This window comes from Hyperolius riggenbachi, chromosome 1 (assembly GCF_040937935.1).
Source record: "Hyperolius riggenbachi isolate aHypRig1 chromosome 1, aHypRig1.pri, whole genome shotgun sequence".
NCBI classification, from domain to species: Eukaryota; Metazoa; Chordata; class Amphibia; order Anura; family Hyperoliidae; genus Hyperolius; species Hyperolius riggenbachi.
In genome coordinates, this window is record NC_090646.1 from 456,765,275 (window position 1) to 456,781,942 (window position 16,668).

A 16,668-nucleotide genomic window follows, 5' to 3' on the forward strand; every position below is an offset into this window, starting at 1 on the left:
ATTAAGCCAAGACTTCCCTGGAAACTAAACCCCTTCTGGCTTACGTTGATTAACACACACAGGGAAATTATACAAGATATTAATATGTTTTTTGAATATAATAATGATCCCACAAAGCACTGTATTACTTGGGAAGCATTTAAAGCCTTCCTTAGGGGAATATTTCTGAGGGAAGTTAATAAAATAAGATCTAAAACCAGAGAGAGACATGCCCAATTGACTAGAGAGGTGATGGATTTGGAGATTGCCTACGTGGCGGATCCCACTGATGCAAAAAGGGCCTCCTGGATCCAAGCGCAGGACCTATTGAGGGAGTTCTTAATTGCTAAAGCTAACCACAAAAGGCTGTTCTTGAAGCAGGCGTTTTTTGAAAATGGGGATCAAACAGGTCATTTACTTTCTGTAATAACAAAAGCCCAAACCCCGCTAGGTCATATTAGTGCCTTAACAACGTCTAAAGGGGAATTAATTTCTGATAGGCTGGGTATTGTGAAGGAGCTTCAGAGGTTTTATATTGACTTATACTCGTCTAAAGTAAATTACACCCCAGAGGAACTAACGGGATATCTGAATTCCATTCCCCTGCTCAACCTTAATGATAAAGACAGAGCTATGCTGGATGCACCCATTATGCTCGAGGAACTTGAAATTGCGGTCAGTTCGTTCCCTGGCAATAAAGCCCCGGGGTGTGACGGCCTTCCAATCGAAGTGTATAAGCGCTAATCTGAGTCAATATTACCACATTTATTAGAGGTACTGAATGAATCATTTCATAAGGGGGCTTTGCCAAGATCCATGTCCGAAGCAACTATTATTTTGATCCCAAAGCCAGGGAAGGATGCCCTTAAGGCAGACTCATATAGACCGATATCTCTCTTAACGGCCGATGTTAAGATACTGTCGAAGGTCTTGGCGAATAGATTAGCGAAAGTAATAACATCTATAATTAAGCCGGATCAATCGGGTTTTATACCATCTAAATCCACAGCTATTAATATTAAGAGAGCTTTCCTGAATATTCAACTGCAGGCAGACAATATAGGTGATAGGGCTGTTCTATCACTTGATATCGCCAAGGCCTTCGACAGTGTGGAATGGCAGTATTTATATGCCGTGCTAAAGGCGATGCGATTTGGCCCGTCCTTCTTACAATGGGTAAAAACAATTTATAATGCTCCCACAGCAAAACTTAGAGTGAACGACTCAACGTCCCCGAGCTTTGCTTTAGGGAGAGGCACCAGGCAGGGATGCCCACTCTCCCCTCTGCTCTTTGCAATTGCCATTGAGCCACTTGCGGAGGTAATTAGGTCTAATCGATTAATAAAGGGTTTTAAATATGGGGAGGTGGAAGAGAAAGTCGCGTTGTATGCGGATGACACGCTGCTTTTTTTACAAGATACTAATGAGTCCCTAGAAAATGTTATGTATTCTTTGACGGATTTTGGTAGATACTCAGGTCTTATCATAAATTGGGATAAATCCTCCATACTACTTCTAGACAAGGCTGACTCTTCTCTGCCAAGATGCTGTGACCAGATTCAAAAAGTTAACACTTTTAAATACCTGGGAGTAGTAATATCTAACGATGCAGCTGAGTATGAAACCCTTAATATTTCTCCACTGATAGTCAAAATACGTCAAAAGCTCAAAACCTGGTCCAAGCTATTACTGACCCCGGTCGCCCGAATTAATCTGCTGAAAATGGTTACCATGCCTCAATTGCTATATCTTCTGCATAATGCACCAGTATGGCTCTGTCTCAAGTTGTTCAAAACCATTGATAAAATATTTAGGTATTTTATCTGGGGGCAAGGTAGAGTGAAAATTAAGTTGCAACATTTACAATACGCTAAGGAAGAGGGAGGGCTGGCAGTTCCAAACCCGTGGGTGTATTTTTTAGCCTCGCAAATGCAACACCTGGTAGGCTGGGAGGACAGTCAATTGATGGACTCTAGCAGGTGGCTGCTTAATAAAGTGCTGGGGTCTAATTCAATTTATGCTGCCTTAGAAGCTGGGATTGACGGATTAAAAAACAGAAAGGAATATACTCTTCTACTCATGCAAAAAATCTGGGACAGGGTTCGTTCAATGCAGGATATTCAGGGGATTACTACCTATACCCCGTTATATGCCCGAAATCGTCTCCAGGATTTAGCGAACTTGGAGTTTTTGAAAAACTGGTCCAAAGAGGGAATTCTAACATTAAATCAGGTACTGACTAAAAATGAGCATGTGAAACCGTTGGTTGATATTCAGGTTATTTTGAAGAGACCCCTCACTACTTTACTGAGCTTCCAATATATGCAATTAAAACATGCAGTCGATAGTCAGCGGGTGACGCACTCGTTACGTTTGCAACCAGCGCCCCTTTTTAATTTAGTAAGCCAGTATAAGGGGCGTTCTGGGTTCATCTCAGTATCGTATACTATGATACTGAGACAGTTTTTGAAAAAGTTCCCCCTTAAATGTTTCAATAAATGGCTTGAAGATGTGGGCGATCTAACGGAGGAGGAATGGGTTAATATCCTTCAAAATGTTCCTCTGGTATCTACCAACGCCTCTCAAAAACTGTCCCAATTAAATATTCTGCACAGGAATTTACTAACTCCTAAGAGACTCTACTCTATGAAGTGTGGAGAAGATCCAATTTGCCCCAGGTGTTGCAGAGAGCATGGAGATCTGGTCCATATGATTTGGCGGTGTCCAAAGCTGCATAGATATTGGGGGGAAGTTATGGACATCATAGATGCTGTTGCTAAACAAAAAATAACTAGATCTATAACACTATGTGTTCTGGGATCATCCCTGGATCTGAAAGTACAAGAAAAAGTACAAATAATGATTCTGCGCCTATTATTTCAGGCTAGAAAGTTAATTCTTATGCAGTGGAAAAGCTCGAATCCACCAAAAGTGGAAGATTGGATAAAACAAGTTAATTCCTACCTCAAGTTGGAGAAAGTTATCTATCAGCATAGAAAAGCTTCTGGGAAATTTGACTTAATTTGGGCTGGGTGGTTAGATACTCCAGGTCTTCCGGACATTTCATTAATTCAAGATAGGTTATTTTCAGGTGGCTCCTAAGGGGCATGGTCGAGGCTGCTACTTTAAGGTTATGCTCACCTTTATTGTAATTCGTTTGTGATACATAGTACTGCTGCACTATTTTTGTTTTTGTTTGTATTCAAATACAGAAATGTTGGTATATATATATTATACGGTTTAATAAAGGCTGTTTAAAAAAAAAAAAAGTATTGAAACGCTAGCGGAAACGCTCAGCAAAACCTAAACTGAGCGGTTTTGCTAGCGTTTTGCGGTTCAGCACACTGTAACAAAATGAAAAATAATTCACAGGACCAATCAGGATAAAAACGCAAAACGCAAAACGCTAGGCACCCGCTGGGGAAAAAAATACAATGTTGCAAAACACGACCAAAAACGCGCATGAATCCGCTTGCAAACCGCTCAGACAAAATGCTAGCGGTTGCGTTTTGCGTTTGCGGTTTTCAGTGGGTTCCAGGCCTTAGGGTAGTCATAAAGGGGGGTGAGCCCAATTACTAAAACCGGCGGGACCAGATGGCCATAAGGCCACCCGCCAGTGGAGGTATATCGTCTGATTTGACTTGTAGTTGGTTTCCAAAAAGAGAAATGGCTATAAGTAATAACCTTTAACCTAAACATATAGAACATAAGGAACAGACATAACAAACCAAGGTCTAAGCATTATTTGCTAACGACAGACTCTTGATGTCATCATTGAATATAGAGAAGAAAATTGCATATACATAAACCTAAGCCAGGGGTTTATAACCAAGATTTAGGGATAATGTAGTGCTCTGTTTAAACTCCTAGTCTAGCTCTGATCTTTTGCTCTAGTTGGATGTGTGAACAGGTAGAGGATAGTACATGTCGAAATACCAAGTTTTCCTGGGATTTGTCATCATAGTTTTCTAAAGGTGGCCATACACTGGTCGATTTGCCATTAGATCAACCAACAGATAGATTCCTCTCTGATCGAATCTGATCAGAGAGGGATCGTATGGCTGCCTTTACTGCAAACAGATTGTGAATCGATTTCACTATGAAACCGATCACCATCTGTGAAGCTGCCGCCGCCCCACCTGCATACATTACCTGATCTGGCCGGCGCGAGTCCCCCGGTCTCCGCTGTCTCTTCTCCGTGCTCGGCTCCAGGGCTCCAGCTTCACTTCATTTCCTGTCCAGGGAATTTTAAACAGTAGAGGGCGCTCTCCTGTTTAAACTTCCTGTCGGGACAGGAAGAAGTGAAGCCTGCCGGAACCCAACGGAGACGGGACAGCGGAGAGAGCGGGGACATGCGCCGGCGGAACAGGTAATCTATTGCCTCTAGTGTCGGTCGTCGTACATTCAAACGCCGCTATCAATGCACTCCCGACCCGCCGTCGATCGAGCGAAATTTTCCGCACGGACGGATCGACGGGAACGATCGATTTCGGACGGAAATCGATCGTTCGGTCAGCGTTTGCGCAACGATTTCACATATTGGCGGGAAAATCGTTAGATGTATGGGCCCCTTAACATACAAATCTCCCCTTACCCAAGGATGTCAATAAATTGGCTTCTGGCTACTTAACCACTTCAGAACCACAGGCTTACACCCCTCTAGTGACCAGGCCATTTTTCACAACACTTGGCTGTGCAGCTTTGTCAGGTTGCTGCACAGCCCTACAACTAAGCACACAAATGAATCTAACCTCCTTTTATTGTTCTTTACAGGACATTATTTTAGAGGTTTCTGATCGCTCCTGCGATCCTGTGTTTTTTTTTATCAGGCTTACAGTGCATGAGTTTCCCTCCCACCCCCTCCCTCTCCTTCCCACCCCCTGCCCCTCCTTCCCACCCCCCTGCTCCATCCTAATTTGATTAGGGCGGCGATCCGTCCTCTTCACCGCCTCTCATAGGCATCAGCCTATGAGAGGGCTTTGATCCCCTGCCACTCTGAGGGACAGCGGAGTGTCCCTTGTACAGCTCTGCACTAGATAGCAGCGCTGTACGGATGTAAACAAAGGGGATTTCTTAGGTAACTGATTGACAGTTGCTGATTTGATAGGCTCAGTTTGATTCTTTCCCTAGGCAGAGGGATTTTTTTGGATAATTTATTTGCTTATCAATACATTTAATATCCGATTTTAAAGATACAAATATCTTACCAGTTATGAAACACACAATGATAACTGAGGTGTTATTTGCTGAATAATTATATTTGTCTAAAGACTGGAACGCACATCCAATTTTTATTGGCCAAATTTAGCACCTCCATGTAGTGTGAGAGCCAACAGATTTTTAATTCTGTGGAAAAAATTGTGTAGTTAAGCTTTCACACTGCATGGAAGCAGTAAAATTGTCCAGTCATTGGCTAATCAAAATTGGATGTGTGTCCCAGGCATTACACTCTTCCTATGTATAAGTCCGGTTTCAATGTTTTTTATTGGAAATTTTTTCAAAAGGAATTTTTACAACATTTCAGATAAAATGTATTAAATAACATGTCAAAGTTATACATATACAGCTTTTTATAAATAGCTTTTTGTTATGAGTTAAATACAGTAGTTTATATCAGCAGTGACAGATATCAAATTAAAATCAAATAAGAATTTTTGAACAGGTTTATTAGTTAAAGTATATACATAAAGCTTTCCGCATTATTTTCGAAAAGACTCCTGATTTTCGGATTTCCGGATATTTATAGCGGAGTTCCGTAGGAACAAACGCGGAAATCCGTATAAATCTTGCAGAATTGTAGTTAAAGTACTGACTACATCTAAAAATGCGGGAGAACGCATAGTTTGCGGATTTTGGATAGATTTAAACAGTCAATGCGGAAAAAGTCACCTAATAACTTATAAATTTACATTTTTATGTGAAATATGGTTGTCTTGGTATATTGAGATAAGGGACAAGAGTTACCACTGATTCAAATGTGTATTATGTATTTAATGGCTGTAATTATAAATTATGTTTTCTGTTGGATATATAGAATATCGATTAAACTGTACCCAGACAATATATTTGAAGTTTTTTTTTTGTTTTTTTTAGATAGCTGTGCTATATACATCATAGGGAGGAGTCCCTGGAATCTCTGTGGGGAGGTTAAGTCCTCCCATTTTCCAGGTTGACACCTACCCCTTCACTTTTGATATCAAGTAATAGAATTAGTACTGCTATACTAGATCAGGTATTAGTTTAATGATTAGTTTAATGATTAGATATTTTTACTTAACTATATATAAAATTATAACCAGCAGTTTGGTTGTTTCCTATGTATAAGTCAATAACAATTTTTTTGACCCGCAGATCTACTGGGATAGCCAGCATCTGGGAGACACAGTTACATACAAATCATGCTGCAGAAGCATCACTCTATTTCCCCAAAAAATGTGACAATGTGTAAATTTGTAAAATGTGTAAAATATAAATAAAAACAGAATTATTTGCAAGTCATATAATTCCTGTTAAAAATTGTATAAAACAACAAAGCAAATAGTGAAGCTGCAGAATATTATTGTTTTATGACAAATACATAGTACCTTTTAAACATTATACCAGCAACACTTTTCAGAAATGTTGGTACAGAGGCATGTTTTTATCACTGTGGTGCATAGCCTGCTCTTTACATACAGCAAACATATGCTCAACATTTTGGAGTTTCCTTTGTTGAGTCCTTTGTTTCATAATGTACTAAATTATTTCAATGGGTGACGGATCCAGACTGCAGGCAAGCCAGCTTAGCATCCAGACTCTTTTTACTACACAGCCACACTGTTATAATATATGCAGATGTGTGCAGGAATGCAGTTAAGCATTGTACTGTTGAACTAATCAAGGCCTTCCCTGAAAAGACATTATCAAGATGGCAGCATATGCTTCTTTGAAACCCGTATATATTGCACATTATTAATGGTGCCCTGCCAGATGTGCATGCTTCCCATGCAAAATGCACTAGAGCACTCCTGTACCATCACAGAGTATGACATTTGAACTGGTATGAAGCTAGCTGGTCCCTTTGCTCTTTAACCTGGAGGAGGAAACTATGATTTCCAAAAAGTTTTAACATTTTAATTCCTCAGAATACCGAACAGATTTCTACTTTGACTCAGCCTATCATAAACAAGTTTGGACTCAGGGAAGGCAGCAGTGTTTCTGGATCATGTTTAAATTTGCATGGAAGAATTTGACCTTGCATTGTTGGATTCATCAATGAACTGTGTTCATAATCAATGGTTTTCAGAAGTGTTCCTGAGCTCATGTAGTGACCCACTATATCTAATGCATCACTGCCAGTGCACCAAAAGAGCACAGCAAAGATCACATCAATCCAACATTCGCTTTTGACCTTGTCCCTTGCATTCAAACATTTCTCCAGATTCTGTGAATAGGTATTGTTAATGATAAAGTCACCAATTTATCTGCAATTTTCATTTTGTGGAATATTATTCTTAATTGCCACACTCTTTGCCCTGGTGGTATTTCACGGAGTGGTGTACCCCTCTTCATATTTATTTCTGAGAGACACAGCTTCCCCGAGCTGCTCTTTTTGAGCCTACTTATATTACTAACATGATGCCACTTAACTTTATTGGGAAATGTTCTTAGTGTTTTTGTTTTTCATTGCACACCTTTTCCAGTCTTTGTTGCTCTGTCCCAACTTTTTTTTAAGATGTGTTAACAGGCTAACATCTAGAACCGCTGGTGTATAGCAAGCCTATAGCTTATACATTTTACAGAGTCACATCAACTCAAAGTGCAGACAGTCTGTTTGGGACATTTGGTCCTCATCAGTGCATGGCAGGGATTAATATGGCTCTATGGGATAGGGCTTGGACCAGTACAACAGAATACCTAAGCAGCTTGGGGTAACCCAGTAACTCAAAGCCACTAGAAAATTATAGGGGACTTAAAGAGAACAAAACTGCCATCCTACTAAAATGTGATGCTCAGTGTAATGTTCCTTCTTAAAACACAAAGCATTTGCAATAATTCAGTTTAATACCTTCTGTTTTAAGAAGGCAAATTACACTGAGCATTGCTTTTTAGTAGGAGGGCTTTTCGGGCACTTTTAGTCCCCTATACTTTCCTAGTGGTTCTGGGTAACTCCGAGCTGCTTGGATCTTCTCTTATGCTGGGAATAGACGGTAGCTGTAGGATATATAGGACTATATGTAGAGTATATCGTCAAATCTACATTAGACTTTGAGGCTCACTTCCTTATACAACTGCCACCGAATTGATCAGCAACTGCTGGCTCTGGTATGACTTTCCCTTTCTGGGTCGGTGGTAAGTTTTAGGTACTTTTTTTCTGGTGAAAAAGGTTGCACGTTGTTATGGCACTACAGATAAGGTCTGTCTTATAATTCTGTAAGCAGAATAAAGTGAGAATTAGTGATGAGCAAGCCTTTGAAATGCAGCAGACCCCACAGAAGACCCCATACAGGCCTTTGTCAGTCTTCCAGCCATTGAACATAGGGGGACTGATTTGGAGGGGTAGCTGTGGCCCTAGACAGGGTTTTGGCAGCCTTTGTACATGGGAACTGAGCTTATAGTAGCTCCCAGGCAAGCTTGCCAAATCTGTCCCATGAACGATAGCATCTGGATTGATTGTTTTCTAGCCAATGTTCAGGGAGAATTTCAGTTTTACCTGGATCCAAGCAGCAACTCTAGTTGGAATTTGAAATTAAGTTTGCAAACATTCTGCTATAGATATCTTGTAGAGGATTGTGTGGAGTAACATTTTCATAATTACATGAACATTATTATTATTTAGTATTTACAAAGTGCCAACTTCTTCCTCAGTGCTTTTACAAAGCATCTAAAGTTGTATCACTAACTGTCCCTCAGAGGGGCTCACAATCTAATCCCTACTATAGTCAACAGTCAACTTAGGGAGAAGTCAATTATGGTAACTTAACTGTATGTTTTTGGGATGTGGGAGGAAACCAGAGTGCCTGAAGGAAACTTCAGAATAAGATCGGGAGTAAAGTACAGTAAATTGAGATAAGTTATGGATCTACTGATAAGATTTTGTTGTAACAGTAGCATTTGTACGCTGTCATAAATCATCACTTGTGAAATTCTAATCATTCATTTCTTTTCTCTGACAGAGGCTTGTTATAGTGGAAATTGTCACAAGATCTGCAAAAGCTATCCTGAGGCGTTACTTGCAGGTACGTGCAAGAAGAAACATAACCAGCTTAATCAACTTAACCTATCACTTTGTGAATTTTAGAAAAATGCTGTTTGTAGCACAGCTGGATAGTGTAGGGCTATTTTTAGGCAAAGGCACTACTGGCCACAGCCTGGAGCACAATTAGCACTTAAGAGCGCACATATTCATTATTGCTGATCAACCTGCTGCTTGTAACACTCACTGTTATCCCCAGTCTCAGCCCATCCCATCATTGCTGCCCTGCTCTGCCTTTGACACCCCCCCCCCCTTCCCTTGGGGCCAATAGTGAGGAAGTCGATGCCACCCCGCACCACCTCTTACACCCCCATCACAGAGCCAATAGAAAACTGGTGCCACTCTGCTCCACCTTTAACTCTGCGAACGTGCACAGTAGCATGGCTATGGTGACACCCGACAACTGCAAGACAGCTGGTTTAAAGCAAGCTTAGTGATGGCAGATGCTGAAGCATCCAGTGCCACTGTGCCAATGAACAGTGGGGAGGAAGATAAGAGTGGACGGACAGAGAGAAAAGTGGACTACCTGCTGCAGCTTCACAACACAGGCTCGCGTCCCTATCTCCTGAGTCTGGGGGTGCGCTCTAATGAATCATCTGACTGGCATGCGACTGATCATATAGTGGACTAATTCAACACAGGAGTGTTCAGAGATACTTAGCGCGTCAGTGAGAGATCAGTCATGGTGAGGGTGTCCCACTTATAGATATGTTATTGCATATCTGTTAGTTACATTAAAGCATAGTGGATAAAGTTAAAAGTTTGTAAACTGGTAATTAAAGAGTAACCGAACCAATAGGATCCTGAGGCTTCCCTCTCTTTAGCGAGGTATCTCTTTCTAAACACACACTTCGGCTCAGATTCTCTTTAAGGGAAATTTGGGTGCCTAATAAAATATCGAGTGCCACGGCCACAAGCCATGCAAACTGTGGCTACAAATAGCGGGTGTTTGCTCCCGCTACTTACAGTGACAGTTTGCATAGCGGGCGGCCCCAGCACCCACTATTTTATCGGGCACCAAAATTTCCCTTAATTACCAGTTTATGAAAGCAACAAAGTGTGTGCTATCCTTATAGCACAACTTGCGTTATGTACACAACATGCATGTTGCCTGCCTCCATAATATGTGTTACGCCATTTGCCTAACATGTGTTATACTAGAAATGTGCATGTTAAATACATAAAGCGAGCTGAGTTGTGCATGCAACCTGTGTTACATTGGGTAAAATCAGTAAATAGCTGTGTGCTCATGGCAATGTTATTGTAGTTGTAGAATCAACCCCATAGTATGTGTATGTATGCTTATTCTCTTATTCTGTGGAAATAAATACTTGCTATGGCCTCTCCAATCCTACAGACAAGAGCACAAGAAAAATAAGAAGTGCAGTGTTAGCCAGTGTAGCTGACTAAATACTGCACCCATGAGGTGGTGAAGGTTCCTTGCTCTCTGTGTTAATCTGCTGATTATATTTTTAGACCCTGCCCCTAGAAGTCTTATCAGGTCAAGCTCTGCAGCTCCACTGCCCTCCAGGTTGTCGCTGTCCCCTATGTAAGATTGCTGACCCCAGTAGGATTGTGGGAATTTTGCGCATGCGCGATGTGGGCCTCTCTTGATCGCACTCCCATGGCCAGTACACAGTTTTTATTACTGTCGCAGGGATAGTGACATGATCTCCCGGGTGACAGTTTGTGGTAAAAATAAAGTACATGAAAATTCACATACAAACGCAAATATTAACGTGAACAAACCGAATGTAAAAAGACATTCTGTTTTTGCAATCATGAATGTGTACCCTGCCTAATGGAAACATTCGTTCAAAGTGTACTGTACCTAGCATTTTGGGATCTGATTGCAATCTGATCGTAAAATGCACAGTGGGAAAAAAAAAAGTCCTGAAAATAAGTGCTATACAGGCTCTGGGCCAGCGCACACCACAAACCACTAGCAGATCTGAAAAACGCTAGAGGTTTTTAAAGCAGATTTTCAGAGCGATTCTAGGCATGTTTAAAGAGATTTTCTAAACATGCCTAGCGTTTTTGGAGCATTTTTATATAGCAGATTTAATATATTGGTACAGTAAAGCTGTTACTGAACAGCTACTGTAACAAAAATGCTTGGAAAACTGCTCTGATCTAGTGTTTTTCAGAGCAGTTTTCCACTTTCCTATACTTTAACATTGAGGCAGAAATGCCTCAGAAATCTAAAAAATGCTGCAGCCCCCGAGTCTGTGTTTGTGGAAAAAACAAACCTCTCTGGTGTGCACCAGCCCATTGAAATACATTACCCAAGCAGTTTCAAACTGCTAGCGTTTTTAACCACTTCGCATCCAGAACTTGTTTTCTACTTATGGACCAGAGCAGTTTTGACAGTTTAGCTATGTCCTTATTTAAAGGATACCACAGTCGAAAAAAAAGTTTGCAGCAGTGTGTGGGGGGTTAAAATTACATACCATTAGCCATTCTGCCCCTTCCGTCTGCCGCCGTTAGTCTGCTATAAGTCCCGGTGCCCGGCAACTTGATTGACCCCCCACCCGGACATACTGCGCCCTGTGCGCGCAGTATGTCCTCCCCTCTTCACTTAGCGTCACATGCTAATCATGTGACGCTAAGTGTAATGGAGCGCGCACACAGCGCAGGGGAGGCAGAGGAATGAACGTGCTTCTGAGCCGATCACTATGCGCCGGCCAGAAGTGAAGAGGGGAGGACATATTGCGCGCACAGGGCGCAGTATGTCCGGGTGGGGGGTCAATCAAGTCGCCGGGCACCGGGACTTATAGCAGACTAACGGCGGCAGACGGAAGGGGCAGGACTGGCTAATGGTATGTAATTTTAACCCCCCCACACACTGCAGCTTTATCCATACTTATGACACAGAAATGAAATGTATATCGTTTCCTTCATGACAAACTAGACTTTCATTGTATGCCATTTTTTCCCTCGAACAATTTAGTTTTCTATGAATTTTAATATGAAAACAAGGAAAAAAATTGAAAAAAACACATTTCTCAGTTTTGCCAATTCCAGTTTAAAAATAAATAGTGCTACTGTAGATAAAAAACACAAGTTTTGTTTGGCTATTCTTACCGCTTATCACAAAACTTAGGTTATGTTCCTGTCGCAATTTATGGTGAAGATATTTGATTCTGAAATAATGCTACAGAGTGTATTTTTCACTATGAACTGAGAAAATAAAAGTATTTTTAATGGTAAAAATCAAGCTCGGGAAACATATATTCCCGTTCACCAATTAGTGCTGCATCAGATAGGGCCAGAAATGTGCACAGGAGCAAGCCCAATCCTGCACAGCACTGCTTCTGCTACAAGACGTATATGTACTGACTCGTGGCTTAGATGAAGTCACAGAGGACGTAGATACACTGTAGTGGTGAATAAAGTGGTTAAAAACTCTCCAGAACCACTCTGGTATGCACCAGCCCACAGACAGTGCAGCTGGGCAACATGTGCTGTTCTGTGGAAAGGGTATGAACAGCAAATGTGGGAGTTGTGTTCTACAGAGTAAGGCACAAAGAGCCTAGAGGGCCATGGCAGATTTATAAAGAATATCAGGGTGCATGCGCGATTCACAGCCAAAATGAATTAAAATTATAGTTTCATCTAAGTATTATCCATCGTGACCCTTACACTGACATATAGCCTGGGATTAATCTTCCCTAACTGTATCCCTCTCTGATCTCCCCAATCTCTGATACTTACCCTTTGGATGAAGAATAACATTTATTACAACTCTATGTATATTTCTTCCCTGTTTAGTTCTATGTGTGCGTTGTCAGTTGTGAGGCATGGCTAGGTCTAGCTTCCAGATGTACAGGTGCTGTAGGTGTGATTATTTACATAGAGTACAATGTAACCTGTCAGCATTGTTGTCTACGCCAGGGAGTAGAGATGTCTGCCTTGTCAGCTGCATTGAGTCACTTCCTGAACTGCTTCTTGAGTTCTTACCCCAACCCTGTGGCTCATTTGCCTCCTGATGAACTGATCTCTCGAAAACGGAAGAACAAGAGGAAGATACGTCCACTGGAAAATGGAGACAGCACCGCATGGGCCAGCATGACCCCATCTCATCTATGGAAGCAAATCCAACAGAATGCCAAAGACAGCTTTGACTTTACCTTTTCATGGTGAGATTTATGAGTAACTGAACCCGGTGATGGAATAAATAAATGTGTCTTTATTCTTAGAACAATGTTATGACTATTCCATAAAGAAAAGCGTATTGCCCAGAGTAAAACCCCACATATCACAAATCATTATAATGTTGTTGCCAATAAATGTGAGAGTAACTAGAGTTAATAAGCAACATTGGAGAATAGTGGTGTTCTATACTTTTAATATAACAATTGGACTCTTTTTCCTCACTTTCTATCCTTATGATCATTATCCCCAGGCTAAAATTCAAGTGAACCTGAAATCTTTTAGCTTCTACTGTAATGGAGGACGCCTGTTCTAGTGACAGCAGGGACAGGATTTCCCAATACTCTAGAGTAAGGTGACAGGAAGGAAAAAAGACATGGACAACAGGAGCCCAAGCATTGACAATGAAACAGTAAAAACTTAAAAACTAGATTTTAAATATAAAATTAGACTGTGGAATATCTAAAAAAAAAGGTCATTTTTAGGAGGAGGAGGATAGATACAATTGTTTCTCTCATCAGTTTATTTTCACCTCGGATGTCCTGTAAAAATACTTAAATGTGATTCAATAGTTTATTCAAAAAGCACAAGATTGGGCAACGCATTTTGCGGTCTCAACACCGCTTCTTCAGGACAATATTGAGTGCCTCTCCGTGGAGATGCTGAGCTAAGAGCACATTTGGATTTCTCAATACTTTGGGTAGATAACCTCTAATTTACTGTTATGTTTCTGGGACAGAAGGCAAGGAGAAATGTTGATAGATAGTAAAAAAAAAAAAAAAAAATGGAGTTCCTGGAGGAAACCCACTCATACAAGGGGAGACCATACAAACTCCTTGCAGATAGCGCTCTGGCTGGGATACAAACCAGGGACCCAGTGCTGCAAGGTGAGCTTGCTATCCACTACACCTCCGTGCTACCCAGGCTATTGGATTTCCATATGGAGATACACTATCCTCATAAAATACCACAATAATATGTACAAAAAGTAAATGACTTGTAATCATTTTGTTTCTTCTTCTCTTCCTGCATGCAGTGACTCTGTGGAGCAGTTGGTGGAGAGGTTTAGCCTGCAGAAAGTCACTCTCCTCCGGGAGATCTGTATAAAGACTGGAGTCCAGGTAGTGTCTGAACGTGCATCAGGAATGTCCTGTTACTGTCTGCAGGCTTTATTCTGTACATGTGGCAGCTTCCTCACATAGGCTAGCAGTTGTGTTATTCATTGTGAAATGCTTTGTAGGAAATGGGGACCCTCCTTTCATTCTCTATTGAATCTACCAAGTATAAATTATACATTTTTAAAAATAAAATGCTTGTTGTCTATTATGGCTAATATGGTGCAAAGTGGTAGCTGGATATACACTCCGATATCTGTAAGAGATTGCTTTCCTGGTTTACCTCACATTGTGTAGTCTGTGCATATCATTAAACAAGAAATGCGGATGCTGAATGAGATCTGGAACAGCTTGTGCACATGACTGGCAACACAGACACAAAACCAGGCACGGATTTACATCATAGGAATGTATATGCACAGGTGTCCTGTCACTCACTCTAGAATTTGCCCTCCGTGAACCTATAAACCCCCACCGAACTGCACTGCAAGTGTGCTGGCTGGCCCAGCTGTCATTTCTCCCTTAGTTCCCTTGCCCATCATAGGTAGCTACAGGTGCCCCTTATTATGTAGTCCTATCCATGGTATTAAGTAGCTAGAGGTGTCCCAAAGTATTAGGTAGCTAGAGGTGCTCCTGACTGAAGTGTGATCTTGTCAGTGGAATGCAGAGACTCGGATGAGTAACCTCTCATTTATCCTATGCTCAGGACTTTGCATTGGGAGGGAGGTGCTAGGGGAGGGGAGTAAGCTGCCTTTCCATCATCAGGCGCCTGTAGGCACATATCTACAGTGCCTTATGGTAAACCCGGCCCTGCATGAAACAATCACATTTGGTCTCAGGCAGCTACACACCAAGTTCAAAACAAGAAAGAACGTGTCCCAAACACAGGAAGAAAAAAAAAAACAGGCTACAAAAAAAAGCACAATGCAGCTCGGAATACACTGCAAAAGATTATATATTATGTATAAAATTATATATTATGTATTGATGCATAAGATCTCATTTAAAATTAAATTCCTGTGTTAAAGATGCATTCAGAGTGTTATTAATTATTTACTATTTATATAGCATCGGCATCTTCCGCAGCGCTTTACAGAGTACACATAGTCATGTCACAAATTGTCCCTCAATAGAGTTCACAATCTAGTGCCTACCATAATCATACGTGTATCGTAGTCTAAGGCAAATTTTAGGGGGAAGCCAATGAACTTATCTGTATGTTTTTGGGATGTGGGAGGAATTTGGAGTGCCCAGAATAAACCTAAAAACTTGCAGATAGTGCTCTGGCTGGGATTAAACCAAGGACCCAGGGCTGCGTGGCAAGAGTGCCATCCACTACACCATGATGCTACATACATTTGATTTGCATGTGCTTTGTGTACCATTTTTCACAAACAGCTCTATGCTATTTTTAAAGGCTTTTCCTGATTGATTCAGTGAGTGACTGTACCTGGTCTCCCAGAATGCTCGGGGGGGGGGGGGGGGGAGGGGTCCCAATCTAATCAACCTAGGCAGTGGCGTAGCTAAGGAGCTGTGGGCCCGATGCAGGTTTTACAATGGGGCCCCCCAAGCACTCTATACATAACAATTGATACGGTGCACCAAAACCTGCTAAGGACAACCACCGTGTCAGAGGTGCAAGAAGGGGATGGGGAACAGTTTGTTAATGATTACCACTATTCAAAGTATCTATAGAAGTGATTATTATGAGCACAGGAACAATAGAGAGCTAATACTGTAGTTGAGGGAGGACCCTTTAGGGCCCCTCTGGCCCAAGGGCCCCGATGCGGTCGCAACCTCTGCAACCCCTATTGCTATGCCCCTGAACCTAGGCTAAGCATCACTGGGAGGGTGAGGCTACATACCAATATACACCAACATATAGATATAGAAAGTGTTTCTGATGCGGAAACCCAGGAACATATTCATAAAAGTGGGTATCCTGAATAATTTACTGCATTCTACTATATGTCACTACTGTGCCTCTTGAACTGTTTACTGGAATAGATTTAAAGAAGATGCTTTTTGTGAAAAGAAAACTTTCCTTATCAATTGCACATTTTGGATACCAAAATAACATTTTCTCTGTTTTTTTTATCTTAGATTTGTACTAGTTATGAATATTATGCAGCAATGCAGGGAAGCAGAGGTAGACAACACAGGGGAGCTCAGAGATCCAAACATATC

General features: G+C 41.3%; 1 protein-coding gene across 1 annotated transcript in view; it reads left to right on the plus strand.

The window, feature by feature from the left end:
- LOC137525207 (clustered mitochondria protein homolog) overlaps positions 1-16,668 on the plus strand; it is a 139,219-nt gene that overhangs the window by 88,467 nt on the left and 34,084 nt on the right. Inside the window, exons 19-21 of the mRNA XM_068246198.1 lie at positions 9,135-9,197; positions 13,109-13,353; positions 14,403-14,487. Of these exons, the coding sequence (XP_068102299.1) occupies positions 9,135-9,197; positions 13,109-13,353; positions 14,403-14,487 (393 nt within the window). The remainder of the gene's footprint in view (positions 1-9,134; positions 9,198-13,108; positions 13,354-14,402; positions 14,488-16,668) is intronic.